The sequence below is a fragment of the Channa argus genome, chromosome 4 (assembly GCF_033026475.1).
Source record: "Channa argus isolate prfri chromosome 4, Channa argus male v1.0, whole genome shotgun sequence".
NCBI lineage: Eukaryota > Metazoa > Chordata > Actinopteri > Anabantiformes > Channidae > Channa > Channa argus.
In genome coordinates, this window is record NC_090200.1 from 2510597 (window position 1) to 2525670 (window position 15074).

The 15074-nt window shown below is 40.0% G+C and overlaps 2 protein-coding genes and 1 long non-coding RNA gene across 8 annotated transcripts in view; 2 read left to right on the forward strand and 1 right to left on the reverse strand.

Annotated features, from left to right (window-relative positions):
* LOC137125439 (uncharacterized) overlaps window positions 1–5710 on the forward strand; it is a 6084-nt gene extending 374 nt beyond the window's left edge. Inside the window, exons 2-4 of the long non-coding RNA XR_010914144.1 lie at window positions 4773–4862; window positions 4953–5109; window positions 5571–5710. This is a non-coding gene — a long non-coding RNA (uncharacterized lncRNA). The remainder of the gene's footprint in view (window positions 1–4772; window positions 4863–4952; window positions 5110–5570) is intronic.
* si:dkey-190l8.2 overlaps window positions 1–10892 on the reverse strand; it is a 19426-nt gene extending 8534 nt beyond the window's left edge. Inside the window, exons 1-15 of one of the 3 annotated variants that reach the window (XR_010914143.1) lie at window positions 10740–10892; window positions 8727–8984; window positions 7537–8103; window positions 6673–7440; window positions 6242–6288; window positions 5971–6073; window positions 5408–5738; window positions 5172–5226; window positions 4935–5074; window positions 4746–4849; window positions 4270–4321; window positions 4086–4165; window positions 3890–4003; window positions 1066–2336; window positions 621–893 (exon numbers count right to left, since the gene is read on the reverse strand). The gene's annotated coding sequence lies outside the window, so the exon portion shown is untranslated. Of the gene's footprint in view, window positions 1–620; window positions 894–1065; window positions 2337–3889; window positions 4004–4085; window positions 4166–4269; window positions 4322–4745; window positions 4850–4934; window positions 5075–5171; window positions 5227–5374; window positions 5739–5970; window positions 6074–6241; window positions 6289–6672; window positions 7441–7536; window positions 8104–8726; window positions 8985–10739 lie in introns of those variants that run through there. The other 2 variants (XR_010914142.1, XM_067500885.1) reach the window with 2 other exon arrangements.
* Window positions 10893–11777: 885 nt separating this feature from the next.
* Window positions 11778–14825, forward strand: lipt1 (lipoyltransferase 1). 4 transcript variants are annotated; one of them, XM_067502616.1, is made up of 4 exons: window positions 11778–12027; window positions 12855–13434; window positions 13505–13726; window positions 13963–14825. In XM_067502616.1, exons 2-4 carry the CDS (start codon window positions 12903–12905, stop codon window positions 14373–14375), a joined length of 1167 nt encoding a protein of 388 aa, XP_067358717.1. In that variant the 5' UTR covers window positions 11778–12027; window positions 12855–12902; the 3' UTR covers window positions 14376–14825. The 4 variants fall into 4 exon arrangements, with proteins under 4 accessions (XP_067358717.1, XP_067358718.1, XP_067358720.1 ...); XM_067502617.1 differs by having other exon boundaries at window positions 11778–12004; XM_067502619.1 differs by having other exon boundaries at window positions 11779–12027; window positions 12956–13434.
* The last annotated feature ends 249 nt before the right edge of the window (window positions 14826–15074 follow it).

Consider the following 15074-nt stretch of genomic DNA (forward strand, 5'->3'; position numbering starts at 1 on the left):
CTTTAACAGCATAGGAAAACAGGACTGGAATATCAAACTTTATTTGAATAGCTTTCGTTATATTTTCACCTACTTTGAAAATATAAATACATTTATGCACAACATATTCTTATCTTTTCAGAAAAGTTTCATGTTCCACAAAAGTGGACAATATGCACTTTATTTAGCCAAACACAATTTCCTTTATAATCTGGTCCTGAAGATTCCATTATTTAATTTTAAGGACAAAGTAAAATAGTTGACATTTGTTTATTTGCATTTTTCATATTGTGATTTGTTCTATTTCAGCTGAGTTATTTAGTTTGTGTGCATTGTATAATTTCATTCATTTATTTTGTACTTTATAATAATTAGACAAGCTCTGCAGTTACTTTTATAATTTAATTATTCATATTATTTTACCAACATTTGTTTTTTTATATGTTCACTTATTTTTGTTTGCTTCAAACAATGTTACAGATTTATTAATTTCACTATTGTTTTTTTTCTGAAACTAATATACTGAAATGTACTGATAATTCATAAATGTTGATTAACATAACATTGCAGTAACGTTATCAGTCTTTGGAAATCTAAACATGTTCTTAAAGGAAATGTAATTATAGAAATTCATTTCCTACCTTTTTGTATTTTTTTAACCTCTTTTTCTTCCTCTTCTTCTTCTCCTCCTTCCTCTTCCTCCCTTCGTCGGGAGTCTCCTCTTTCTCCTCCACCTCTTCGATCAGAGGTTCATATTTGTCCGGCAAGACAGAGAAAAAAACTTCCTTGGATGTTTTCTGTTGCTTCTTTCCAGCTGGAAGGGCTGCATCTGTGTCTTCCTCTGCTCCCATCCCTTGTCCCTTCGGTTCTGTCTTTGTGGGTCTCTTCTCCCTGACCTCCTTGTTTTCATGGACCTTTGGAGCAAGGAGGAGTCAAATTTTATTAGTAGCCTGAAGCTCATAGCAGACACAGGAAACTGTAAGCTTGGACCTAAAACACTCTAAAGTCAGGATTAGAGGAAGAATGTGAAGATATTTTTCTTTTGTGTGAAGCAAACTGCAGTTTTTACTTTATAGTTTTACTTACATGAGCAGCAGAAGTTCGTGCAGCAGGTTTCCTCTGGTTTGAGTCTCTGCTGTTTGTTTTACAGAGCAAACACTGAAACTGCACTTCGACACACTGAGTCAACAGTAAAAACTGGAAAAACGTGCGAAAAGTGTGGAGGCCATTTTCCAAAACTGTCAAAAACTAAAGGCATTTCGAGTTTAATGTCTAATGTCCATTTGTGGTGATTTAGCATCTTTTACTTGACTTTGAAAGAAGAAATAACACTCACCAGCCCTCTTGTAACTTCAGGTCAAATCAGTTATGCTACAGCATAAAACGACATTTTAAACAGTGTCCTGTATTGTTGGGTGGTCGGGTGTTTACACACTTATGCCTCTAAAGTGCAAATCATACAGAAAAACAAAAGCAATCGGCCCAAAGTTAGTTACTCAACATGAAGCTAAAGGGCTGGAGTCAGACTAAAAGTCGGAACCGTCTCATATTTTCACTTGTTCTGTATCCCGCCAGTAATAAGTGGAGCTCTGCTCGACACTGGTACCCGGAGGCAGGAGAGGAGGAGATGAAAAACTATATTGTGACATATGTGTGGCTGAAAACAAACCAGACAAAAATCCGGAGTTGCTCTCTCAGTCTTTATTCAAATGTCATTCTGTTTTCTGACACTTTCCACGTTGTTTCTCTTGATACATTTAGAATAACTGGTCCTCTGCTCAGAGCAATACAAAATATGGTAACTCTTTAGATTACAGCCTGCAATTTACACCATAGTTAAACAGAATTTACATATGACGTTGTTCGCGTACATTACACACCGATACAGAGGTACAAGGCAACAAGGTGGAAAGTTTGGGGGTTAAAACTTGACATAAATGATAAAATGATATAAATTCCAACTATTTTTAAGTGGTAACTTGTTATATTACATGATATAGATAAAATGTGGTGAGATCAAACATTAAATATTGTTTGAGTGAAATGCTGGGAGGTTTGAAGCACTAAACCTAACATTAAAATATGACAGTTTTCTATAAGTCCTATTAACAGTATTCAGACGTTTTACTTCAGTCCTTCAGTAGGTAAAAAAGTCGGGGATCAAAGCTTTTACTGGTTATTTGTAAGGGGACTGGCCCGGAACATGCAGTGTATTTTAAACCCTGGCGACTGCTAAATCTCTATATGTATATATACATGAGTACGTTTATGTGTATGTTTTTGTGAGAAAGTAGTGTGTAGCTCCAGTTCAGACCGTTGGTTTATGATGCACCGTGAGATTGTGATGAACTCTGACCCTGGGGAAACACAAAGAAGTGAAAACGGATAAGGAAAATGAGTAAATCGACTCTTTATCACAAACACGCAATCAATCAACCTGTTTTATTCTTTGTCCCTTGCTTGACTTTACTTCAGGCTCGTTGAATATCTGTTTGTGATTTGTTTTCCATTTGATGGTCTTCAGTTGGAACTTGTTACTTGTTAACTTGTCACTTGGTTCTCGATGTTCTGTAGTAGAGTCTTGACTTTAAAGCTTAACTTAGGGTCAGACACGCAATTGATGCTCTGCACCTGGGTCTTGATTGACTTTGGACTCGGCCTTTCCCAGCCTTAAATTGGGAGCCCCCTTGTGGCTCCTCAGCCTTCATTTCCACTCTGATTCGAGACTTGTTAACCTTGACTTGCCATCTTACTTGGACCTTGATGTTCTTGACACAAGCCTTGACTTGTAACTTGAACTTGTAAACTCTTTCTTTAGCCTTGACTTAGAACATGACTCGGTACTTCCGGATCGTCACCTACTTAGCCCTAATACTTCTACCTCTTCTAAGAAATACGTGAAAACAAGAAATATGACTTTCATAAAACTCTCCACATGGGTTTTATTTAGTTAGACTGTCTGTAACCGGACAGAATCAAAGCCTAAACTGAAACCAGTGCTAACTAACAGGAAGCTAAAGTGGATCAAACCGATCAAAATCTAAATGACTTACAAGCTAAAGCTGCTGAAAAACTCTGAAGCTGACTATCTTAATCTAAATGACACTGATGGAAAATTAAAGTTGACTCACTAAGGTCTGACCACAGGAACCAACACGTCGGCTATTTGAAATGTCAAGTCACAGTTTGTTCAGAAACGTGACGGCTCTGACAGGAAGTGTGTGTTTTTGTGTGTATCTTGTAGTACAGTGTGTGTGTGGAGTGATAACAGGAATTTGGTTTCAGTGGTTTTTATTCATTCAGCCCTTAGTTTCATTTGTGTTCAGACAGAAGTTACTGACCTGAAACGCTCAACCAACCTACTCTATTGGAACTCAAATTGTGTCTACACTGGCAGTTTGTTCACTTAATGTTTGACAGTTGTCAAACAGCTACAGCTCTTTTAACTAACTGTCTCTGTGGTTGAGTCCTTAATGCAGAGTTGGAGGAAGTACACAAGCTTAGTACTCAGTACGTAAATGTCTGAGTACTTGCCTGTAGAATTACTCCACTACAGATAGAACTACCACTGTAAACGTGTTACCTAAGTTAAAGTACAAAGTACATGATCTTAAATTTACTTTAATCACAAAAGGAGAAGTTCTCTGTTGGAAACTTCTCTGGGCACCAATCCTGCCGTGTTACAGTTCAAAACAAAGTATTTTAAAGACTATTGTGAACTTGATACTGATGATAACATGTCTAGTGCAGATTTGTTCCACATGTGCCTCATAAATTAAAAACTTTAAAAGATTTTTTGGAAATTGTTTGATATAATGTGGTGTGACCTCACTGATTGCTTCTAAATCTTAATTTCTGTCTAAAGCTGTCTGGGCTTTTGGTGTCTAAGCCCCTCAGAAATGTTTCTTACGTTTGTGTTGGGCAGAGTGATGGTCAGCCCCGTCGGGGTCTTCGCACTCAGACTCAGCTTCTTCTTCCACAGATAATAAAACTCCACACACTGGGAGAGAGACTTGGTCTGAACCTGAACACAGAAAAGATTAAATTATAGGTCACGCTGAAGTCTGACAGACTGAGCTGATAGTTAAGCGGAAATCCAGACTCACCGCTTTCTGGATCCTGCTGAAGTCTTTATGATGGAGCTGCAGGGATTTAACCAGCAGCCTCCTCTCTGCTGGACTCCAACCTAAAACGTAAATTCCAAACAACACACAGTCAGTTTGTATTTCCTGTGTGCGCCTCTTGTGGCTGGTGATAATAGATATCCACTTAAATAAAGTTACTGTTGACCTGCATGGCTGATGGAGGTTTCTGGGGTTGACAGCAGCTTTTCAACTGTCCGCTGGAAAACAAAAACACTTGACTTTCGCAGAGATAAAGCCATGCAGCCAAACTACAGCAGACACAAGCATGTTTGCAGCTCCCCCTGGACTTAATACAGATTCTTTTTACACCTAAATGAACAGTTCTGCATTTTGACAAATACTCAGGATGTGGTTAGGGTTACTATAGTTTAGCATAACCAGAACTATCCATTTTATTGGGGATGTTATTGGGGATGTATTTGAACTTTTGACAGTTCCAGGCTAAATGTTTCCCCCTGTTTCCAGGCTTCACTCTACACTTAGCTAACCACGTCTGGACATTAACTATTTGTAGTTCGTGCGCTACGTTAATGAGTGATAAAACTGATACCATGAACCAACTCAGTAGCTTTATGACTTGTGTCCTAGTCTGGACAAGATGAGCAACCAATAAGATTTTACCAGAAAATCTCCTCTGCTCTCTGATAGGACATGGAGGGCGTACTCTGGGCTGGCCCCACCTCCTGGCATCACACTGGATCCCGTCATCCTCAGCACCGCTTCGACTGGACAATCAAGGTGTCAGTCATAAAAATAATCCAATAAAAAACACGTTTGTAACATTCGATTTTATGCGGCGAGTGTTTCCACCTCTCTTTTGATTGACAGCGTGCTCCAGCTCGTCCCATGGCGTCCACAGTAGCAGTGCATTGTGGGAGTCAGAATATACGCGCTTGTGGTCCCGTAAGGGTGGGATTTGAGCCTGGAATCCCCGCCCTATATTGATGCACCTATGAGTGACAGCTCAGCATGAACAGGCGATCAGGTAGTGACATCAGGCAGTGACATTATCTGTGTATCATAATTTAGGAAGTAAATTTCACATACGGTTTATTGATTCCTGTTGTTAGTGTCTCTATGGCAACAGGTTCGTTGAGTCCATCTGCCAGAGACACAAAGTTCATTATTGTCAGCACAGCTGAAAGCCTTAACAAATCTGGGAAGAATGTTTTTTATGCACAAATAAAAAACAGACCCTCTTCTCTCTAAAGTATCTGTTTGACTTAATACTTGATGATGTATTGACTTACTGTGAGTGTTGTGAAGCTGTACTCTCTGCTGACCTTTGAGGGAGATGAGGGAGCAGTACAGCCCCGTCCCTGGCCTGAGGGGGCACAGCATGGGAGGAGGGGTGTAGTGACATCTGGCACCATCGTCACCACATGCTTCCCCATCATTAGGACCTGCGACCTTATTGCCACTAGTAACCGCTTCCTCTTCTTTTAGGTGCATCAGGCTGCGATAGAGCACAGCGCCTCCAGTGGCTGGAGGAAGGCGGCTGCATCTCCCTCGTCCGGTCCGACACGACTTGGACGCACCTCGGGATTGGACAGGCACAGAGACCGGCATCACCAAGGAGGCAGAGGGTAGGATGTGCGAGGAGGCGTCCTCACCCTGAAGAAAAAAGTCAATCCTGTGTATAAATGTGTATGTTTGTATAAAGGATAATACACGTCTCTGACTTGTGGTCCCCTCAACGTAAGCTAGACATTTGAGTTTGGTGATTCTACTCCTAGTACTGGGTTAGGGTGAGGGGCAAGATGGGTTTAGCCATTACTATGTCTTTAGAAACAAAGCACTTCAATATAAAATCCTTCTGAGTGACAAAAACAATCTTTGTGTGGACCTTTTTTATACATGCTGATGCTCTGACGCCACTGTGAGAACGCATATGACCATTTAATGCTGGGAGACTCCTGAAGTCCCGTTTACACACCATGCACTGCAGCCTACAAAACACACACGAAAGCATCGATTCCATTACAATCAAATGTTATGTGACTGTGAACATACAGAGTAAAAAACGGTTCACAAACCCGTTTAATGCCAAAGCTGAAGATTTTATTTGTAACCCTGTAAAAGGATACGACTGTTTTATTAATTTGTTATTTTATTACCTCGAGCTTAAAGCCCCACTCGCGTTTTCTTGTGGTGGTGGTTTCATCTGAAAATAAGAAAAGATTTAAAGCATTTTGAAAAGTGAAACTTAACATGTTTTTTACATACTTAATTACTTATTCCTTTCTTAACCCATTGACTTATTCATGCGTGTGTTTATGTAATTATCTATTTACTCAGTTTCATTTTGAACTTATTTATGTGCTGCTTTATTACCTCGTTTATGCATTTTTTGCACTTAATAATTACATACCTCCTTTGTATAAATATAAATTAGTTATTATTAGAGAAATGATTAGCTACATACTTATGTACTTATTGTTATTACATGCCCATCTTTTTCATGCTCGTATTTGTATTAGTTTATCTAATTAAAATGAAAAAAACAAGCTAGCAATTAGATTGGACTATTTTTGAATATCAAACACACCCTGGTCCAGTCTGGTTTAGGATCTCCCCCTCCTCTTCCTCCTCCTCTTCTTCTTCCTCGGCTTCCACTCTCCTCCTTCCAGTTTAGCCCAGCAGGGACACTTGAAGGCTGCGCAGCGCTGCTGACATCCTGGCCTTTTCCCTGTGGAGAGAAACACCTCTGCTCCTGCATCGGTTCACTTTGGCTTGGGAGCAGGCATGTGCTTGTTTCATTTGGGTACTGCTGACCAGGATCAGGGGTCACAGGGTAGCTGTTGGACTCATGCAGGCAGCAAATTGGGGGTTTATTGATGTTCAGCTGTGTGGATGCTTGTGTGGAAAAACTCATTCTCTCTTTCCTGGGATGCATTTGAGGTCCAGGGCTGGAGATGGTAGGTGTTTGTGGGTAATGAGGACTTGGACCAGGTGTTGTCGGACTACAAAAGGACTGTGAAGCATTATTGTCATGGTAACTTTCAGGGAAAAACTGGCTGTTGGAGAAATCTTCAGTAGATGATGAGCTAAAATCTATGGAGCTCCATTTCCCCAGAGTGGCTCCTTCAGACATGGAGTTTAGTGGAGAGCACTGCAACTCCGACAGAGCTGGCTCCAGAGCCTCCCAAGTGTTCTCAACTGGACCAGGTGTGCCACCCTGTCCGTACAGTCCCCCATCAGTGAACGTGTTGGTGTTATAGGCCAGTCTGTGTGTGTTCTCCAGCTGATGAGTCACACTGGTATTGATTTGGCTCTGGTTCTGAAGATTGACGTCCAAGTTGGCTGTACTCTCGATCTGTTTTAAACCGATTAGTAAAACCGATTACAATGCCGTCATCACAATCTGTGGAAGTTCAGATTTGTATTGGAATAAAAAAGGTTAAACTCATACCTGGTAGGAGTAAGTATAGCTGTTGAGAAGGCAGGAAAGCTCGGAAGATGTTTCAGATTGGCTCCAATTTGAATTATCTAAACCAGGATTGTGATTTGGGCTGGAGAAATGATTTTGGTGAGGGGAGGTCATCTGAGGCTGGGTTACAATATGAGGAGAGGTCACCTGGGGTTGCTGCACAAAATGTGGGGAGGTAACATGGGGATAAGACAAAGGGGACGTTGTCTGGGAATGGGTGAGGTGGTAAGAGGGACTTATCTGAGACTGGGGTACATAATGATGGGAAGTTACTTGAGGCTGTTGAAAGAGGTGAGGGTTGGTGAACTGGTGAGAAGAAAGGAGAGGGGAGGTCACCTGTGAATGAGGGATGTGAGGGGAGGTTACCTGACAATGAGCCAGGTGAGAGGGAGTTACCTGTCCATGATGAAAGTTAGGGGAGGATACCTGGGGCTGGGATACAAGGAGAGGAGAGGTTACCTGGGGAGGATGTAAGTGAGGGGAGGTGACCTGAAGGTGGGGGAGATGAGGGGAGCCTTCCTGGGGGTCAGTGAGGTGATTGGAGGCTACCTGGTGAGGACAAAGTGCACAGGCAAATATGTAATTAAGTGAGTAAATTAGTAGCTAAAGAAAAAGTGAGTAAAGTGCAAAAGTGAAACATTGGAAGCATTTGATTATGTAACTAAGTCTGGAATAAGTAAACATATAAGTAAAGCAGCGGCACGAGGAGAATGAAATTGTTGCATGATTAAGAAAATACTAGTATCCATGTACGTGCTCATGCATAAAATCTACTGCGTAATATGTAGCTGTAATAACCAGAAAAATACATAAATAAATTAATATAAATAAATAAATATGTAGATGTACAAATTCATGTAATTAAATAAATACATAGGTCAATAGTCACATAAGCATAAAAGGGATGTAATAAAATATTAAGTATTTTATTAAATAAAATAATGCAAATAAAAGTATGTAATTAAATCAATGCATACATACATTAACTACATCATTATTTGATAAGTGCATAAATATATTTTTAGTAAATTAATATGTAAGTTTTTAACTAGAGTAGTGTGTAAACAAATCAAATGAAATAGATATGTAATGTCTTAACTAGATAAGATAAGTGTGTCGATAAAATACTACATAAAATAATTGCGTAAAGAAGTGAAGAAACAAACAGGAACCTTAGTAAGAGGATGGTTTCCATGGCCCTGAAATGACGAGGGGCAGGTCAGGGGAGCAGGGGGAGAGACGACGGCGGTTGAGTTGGACAGAGACGAGTGATGCATGATGGAAGGATGAGAGGATAAGGGAAATATCCACGAGTCAGACATGTTGTCATGCACACACACACTGGTTCAAGTGTGCGTTTATGTGCATGATTATGCGAGTACAGCAGGTTGGTTGTTGTTTGCACCGAGTCGTTATGCGAATCTGAAAATCTGAAGGATGAAACAAAAATAGTCTGTGGACAAACTTTGACAGTCAACTTTGTGAAGTTCCGATTTAGAATTCTGACATAGAAAAACTTAATGAGGTAGAGACAGAGTCTTGTATCGTCTTTGTGTGGACAATTTAAGTCTACACACTGCTTTTTGCAATCAGTGAGATTATTTTGCTTCTGTTTCTGTAACACTTAACCATGGCAAGTGGAGAAATACGGCAGATTTGACATTTGATAGTTGACTCTGGATCACAGAGATCCAAGACTCAGCCGTCAGGGCCCCTTTTGGTTCTAAAATTTGACAACCTTTCAACGAAAATTCTGTTGAGAGCTAATGAGAAATCCAACACAAGCTTTTTCTGTTTGCAAACCCCAAAGCGATTTAGTGATTTCACTGCCAGTTCCATTCATTCTCTTTTAATAAACTTTTTAAACCTTTTTGTGACCACTAACGTTTTAAGCCACAGGTCTGAAAGCACTGATGAGCTGAGGGGGTCTGTGCTGTGTTGTGTGTCACAGCACACGGGTGTTTTTTCTGACTGAGAAATATCATTAAACACAAAGCTATAGTGTCTGAGATGAAGATTATTATTCATGATTTAATTTCATCTCACCTAGGTTATTTAAACTCCCAGATGTTTGTTTGTTTTCAAATGCTCTCCATTAAATTCAGAATAAAGATTTTTGTGATTACTTTCATAGTCCTGCAGCGTTGGGCACCGATCTACATTACAGATCTACTGCAACATTATGTGGCCAACAAGTCTCTAAGTTCCTCTGATCGGGGTTTGTCGCCTCTTCTTTGCTCCAGACTCAAAACTAAAAACTCAAAGTGTACAGACAAAAATCTGCTCAGGACCTTTGTCTGTCTTGAATCTTTTACTGCAAAGCAACAAAAATAATGTAACATTTGAGAAAGGTAGTATATTAATAAACTTCGATAAACTCGTGGCAGGATCCAATGTGCATTCTGTTCATTTAACCTGAGCTTGTCTCGGACGTGGCTTCCGCCAATCCTGTCGGTTAAGCCTGCCATTATTTCCAGTCCTACCAAACTGACAAATTTGAGAATTTGAGGCCAACTTAACGAACAAGAAAGTGCATCAAAGAAAACCTTTCCTTGTTTCCCACAGTCGGAAAGTTTCCAGAAAAAGTCTCTGGATGTTACTGTAACTGGTTTTACTGGGTTGCAACGTTGAGTGAAAGGTTTAACTGAACATACTAGAGTCAGTGTTTTATTGCAGATAACATACAGACCTCACAACAGCTGCATGTATCTGTATGACTAAGTGTGAATGTGTGATAACGGGACACTTCTAAGAATTCACACCTAGAGACGATTAAAACTCTACTTCTCTTAAAGCGACACGTACCAGTGTTAAAACTACATTTATTATGAAAGCCAGTAAAAGTTATATATTCCGTTTGTTTTATCTTTATATGTCAGTTACAACAACCAAAATAAAAAACTCAACTGGCATTTTTAGGTTTTTAGAGGAACGAAATGTAGCTTTGAAAATCTGCAAAAAAAAAAAGACCAAATTTTTGTCATTTCCTCTTGAGCCTGTCTGTCACATAGCCATCATTTAAACCATAAAACTTTTAGTAACATTTTAATATAAACTATATATAATAGCTTCATCATGTTAAATATAAAAAGTAGAAGTGTAGACAAGTAAACAAAGACAAAGTAAATGAAATGGAGGAGAATAAACATTTAGTAAGAAATGAAATAAATAAAATAACCTCTTACCTGAATCATCATCGACTCCGACTGACTGTCTTTGACTGTGTGTGTGTGTGTGTGTGTGTGTGTGTGTGTGTGTGTTTGTGTGTGTTTGTGTTGTCAGGATGTGGTCAACTTTCTTCCTCTCTGATCATCTCTTCGAACTCTGAGTTTCTTCCTCATGATGACGAGTTTAGATGCAGAAGAAACAAGCGTAACAAACCAACAAATTAAAATGCAACGTAGCAAAAGGAAAATTTAATGTAATAAACCAAAAATTAAGCACATTAATAAGATAAACAAATGTTTGTTGTAGAAGATCTTATAATAACAAGTATATTATATAGTATATTAAGTTTATTACATGTATAAAAAGAAATTTCAAAGTTCTGTAAGATTTTACAAATTAATTACGTGTAGTATCAAATGTATATACATATATAATGTAAAAAGGCTGTGGTCCTGATGTTTCTCATATTCTTAATTACTTATATATATTTTGTCTTATGTTTCTACTCAGACATATGACCAAGAGTCGCCTCGTCTTTAGACGGTTATTCAAAATGTTGTCTAATGTCTAAATAAAGTTGTTTTTCCTTTATCAAAAGAGAAAATATGTTGCGGTCGGAACCTCTCTGAGGCAGCAGACCACGGGGCACCTTTTAACTGTGGGACCGGTGGTCGAATTACGATACACACCGGAAAAAGGTTTATCTTCGGTATAAAAGCGCGGAAATGCGTTGGCCTAGTCTCCCTCTAAGTACGTATGTGTTGTGATACTGTGTGCAGAATAATATGCGGACTAGTTCTGGTAAAAAAGTAAGACAACACATCATGACCCCGGTGAAAACTAAACATCACAAATCGCAAAAAAAAAATACTGCAAATGACACAGCCTGATTGCTTTGTTCTGAACTACAAATTCAGGAAATACAAAAGAAAATGTAATACGTCAACGGTTAAGCACAACTACAAAACCTGTTGTAAAAACCACACTTATTTCGAGTTTTAGTGTCGTTTGTTACACGTCCTTCCTTTTATTTTGAAAGCTGGGAGCGGAAGTTTTGTAATTTTGTTTCTGTTTTTCCGCCGGTGCCGAGCTTCGGTCCAGGTCAGCGTGTGACTAACCGTTTTCAGCTTTATTTTCTTATCAGCCAACTTTACCGACTTCATTTCGACACTTTGTCTAGATGAAGTGAAATGGCGTTAGTGTGGTTTTCAGCGGCGAGGCTAAAGCTGACGAACGGGCGCCATCCCCGCCGTAAGGCTAACGACGGAGGAAGGACGAGCCGGTGACGTCACACGCTGTCATTTGGTAGTTTACGCACAGGTTACAGAAACATCTGTAGTTTCTGAAAACCACAGGGACCTGAATAAACTGTATTCGGTTGTTCAGTAATTATTCCGGGAAACTCCCTCGCAGTTTCTTCTCACCTCCAACCTATTGTTTCCTGTCCGTTAAGTTTACTGTCTTCTAGTTATAGTTTTTTTATTTTTAGATTGATTCACGTATAATATTGTGAAGGGTTTTGAAGGACAGTAGAAGCAAAGTTGAACTACGTGCACTTTTCACATACACTAATCACAAAGGTTAGAGATATTTGACTTAATGGAAAATGGAAAAAGTTCATGCTACAGTGATATTATATCATTAAAGTAGAGCTTTTAAGAAGAAGGTTTGCAATGGTAATTTCTTCGTCTCAAACAATTTATTGAAACAAAATCTAGCAACAGTGGTGGATGAACCACAACATAAACTGTCAATGTGTCAATAACATGTCAAAATGTGAACAGCATGATGAAAAGGACTGTTTACATACAAATTGTCATTGAACCGGAACATTTACTGGTCGATTCATGGACATAATCCCGGATGTGGTTTTGCAGCAAGAAGTCCTGAAACAGTTAACAAGTGCATTCAAAAATCTTCGAATTAGGTCAAATTAGGTTCACATGTAAAGGTTATAGTGCATTTTAAGAAAGTCAAATATCCCTAACTTTCTGTGAGTAGTGTTTAGTAATTAAGCATTTTTTTGAAACTTTACTTATTGTCAGTCTTTTTGTTATCAGATATGGATGATCTTCGTGTCACGTTGACAACCAGAGCAGAGACTTGACTATTTTTTTATTTTTACATTTTAGATAATTCACATGTGGAGGTGAAGAAGCTGTACCACATATGTAAGAACCATGATTTCGAACACGAGAACGTCTCTTTTAAGAGGTTGGTCCGCTGTGTGCAGGTGTCAACATAGAAACCATCAATTCAGGACCAGCTCTAGCTCCAGTAGCCTGTTCCCGGGTTCTGACAGCAGCAGTGCTGGGCTGGTCCTCCAGTCTGACTCCACTGATGTGTACCAGAACCTGGCTCTGGAGGACTGGATTGATACTAATGTGGACCTGCAGAAGCTCAGTATCATGTTGCTCTGGAGGAACCAGCCAGCCGTGGTCATAGGGCGCCACCAGAACCCCTGGACAGAGTGCAACCTGCCAGCCATGAGGATGGCGGGGATCCCACTGGCTCGCAGGCGGAGCGGCGGTGGAACAGTCTTCCACGATCTTGGGAACCTCAACCTGACCTTCTTCACCTCTAAGAAGGCTTACGACCGAAAGAGGAACCTGAAGGTCATCACAGAGGCTCTGAGACGGGTTAGGCCTGGACTGAACGTCCAGGCTACGGACAGATTCGACATTATACTCAATGGATGCTACAAGATCTCAGGTACTGTCCAATCAGTCAAGCTGGTTTGTTAAAGGATTTTGTGTTACTGTTATTTTTCTCTTGTTTAAAGGAACTGCGTCCAGACTGAGCAGAAGATCATCCTATCATCACTGCACCTTGCTTCACTCTGCCGACCGCTCTGCCCTAGCCACCTTGCTCCGCCCCTCCTGCTCTGGTATCCATAGCAACGCAACACCCAGCATCCCTTCACCTGTCACCAACCTGCTGGACCACGCCCCCACGCTGCAGCTGGGGGAGGTGCTGGATGCACTGGTGCACCAGTACAACGCAGGTACTGTAATAGATGTAGGGGATGGATGTAATTAGTAATCAGGATAAATTTTCTCTGGTTTCAGTAAAATAAAAAACTCCTGGTCAGACTGTTTTTCAGGCTTAACAAAACAGTTAAATTCATTTACTTTGTTGGTTTGCTCGTCCTGACATTTCACAGTAATTCCTGCTCATCTTAGCTTTTTTTCTGTAACTTTCGCCCATTTAATTTATTTCTTTTTTTATTCTGACCCTCAGAGTTCGGTTTTAGCTCTGCACCAAGCCTCATTAATCCTGCAGACAAGTCCATGTTTCCCGGACTCAGCAAGACAGTAACCGAGCTGCAAAGCTGGGAGTGGAGGTTTGGCAAGACACCTAAATTCAGTGTCCAGACCCTCCTGGAGCTGACAGACGATCAATACTCTGCTCATACCTCTGCTCAGCTCCACATGGAAGTGAAGAACGGGTTGATTGAGAGCTCTAAACTGGACGTTCCCACAGACTGGGTTCCTCAGCAGTTCAGCAGTGAGCTGAGCGCTGTGCTGGTCGGTGAGAGATTCTGTCCACATCGAGCGGCTGCAGCTCTCACTGCACTACTTCGGTCTGAGACCAGAGAACATCAGGGCAGATTGCACAACCTATGCGATGCTGTGTTGTCTGTGATGGGCTGAAATGAAACTGATGAACTGACACAACAGAAACTGTCGAGAGTCCAGTTTGCACTGAGGAAACTGATCCATTCACAGGCTGTAGTGGTCATTATCACTACAATGTATAAAAATAAATGTAGTTGAAACGTCTGATGGTGAAGCCAAAGCGTCCATCCTGTGACGATCAAATCTACATTTGGTGCATCCTCTGATTTTAAACTCTACAGATGTCCACCACTGACAAGTCTAATCACAGGCTGCTCTGAGAACTTTAGAGTCAGAAGCTGCTCTCAGGGGTTAACTGTACTGTACCGTGTCTCTAAATAACGTGACATTTTTATGATTTATGAGATGTTAATTTGCATTGCTATTTACAACTGTTTTGCATGTAAAAACAACTTTGATTGATCCAAATGTTTGTTTTGTTTGTTGACTGAAACTGTCATAATAAAAACATTAATACCAAAACGTAAATTGTACTTTCATTATTTAAATTAAAATCTCCAGTATTGACCTTTCAAAATAAAAACACAACTGTCGCACTGAAGCTTGAATAGAAAAAAACGGTATCATTTTGTATAATTGGCGGAGCGCATGCGCAATGCTGCTGAAGAGGAGGGAAACAAGAGGTGTAACTCTGTTGTTATTTCTTAGAACTAAATTCATTTTATTATATGTTAGTTATTCTGTTCTACAAATCTATTTTTATAAATATATTTT

Coding starts and splice junctions, on each gene's coding strand:
- lipt1 (XM_067502616.1), top strand. CDS start 12,903: ATGATTTCGAACACGAGAACGTCTCTTTTAAGAGGTTGGTCCGCTGTG. Junction 13,435..13,504: donor TGGATGCTACAAGATCTCAG/GTACTGTCCAAT, acceptor TCTTGTTTAAAG/GAACTGCGTCCAGACTGAGC. Junction 13,727..13,962: donor GGTGCACCAGTACAACGCAG/GTACTGTAATAG, acceptor TCTGACCCTCAG/AGTTCGGTTTTAGCTCTGCA.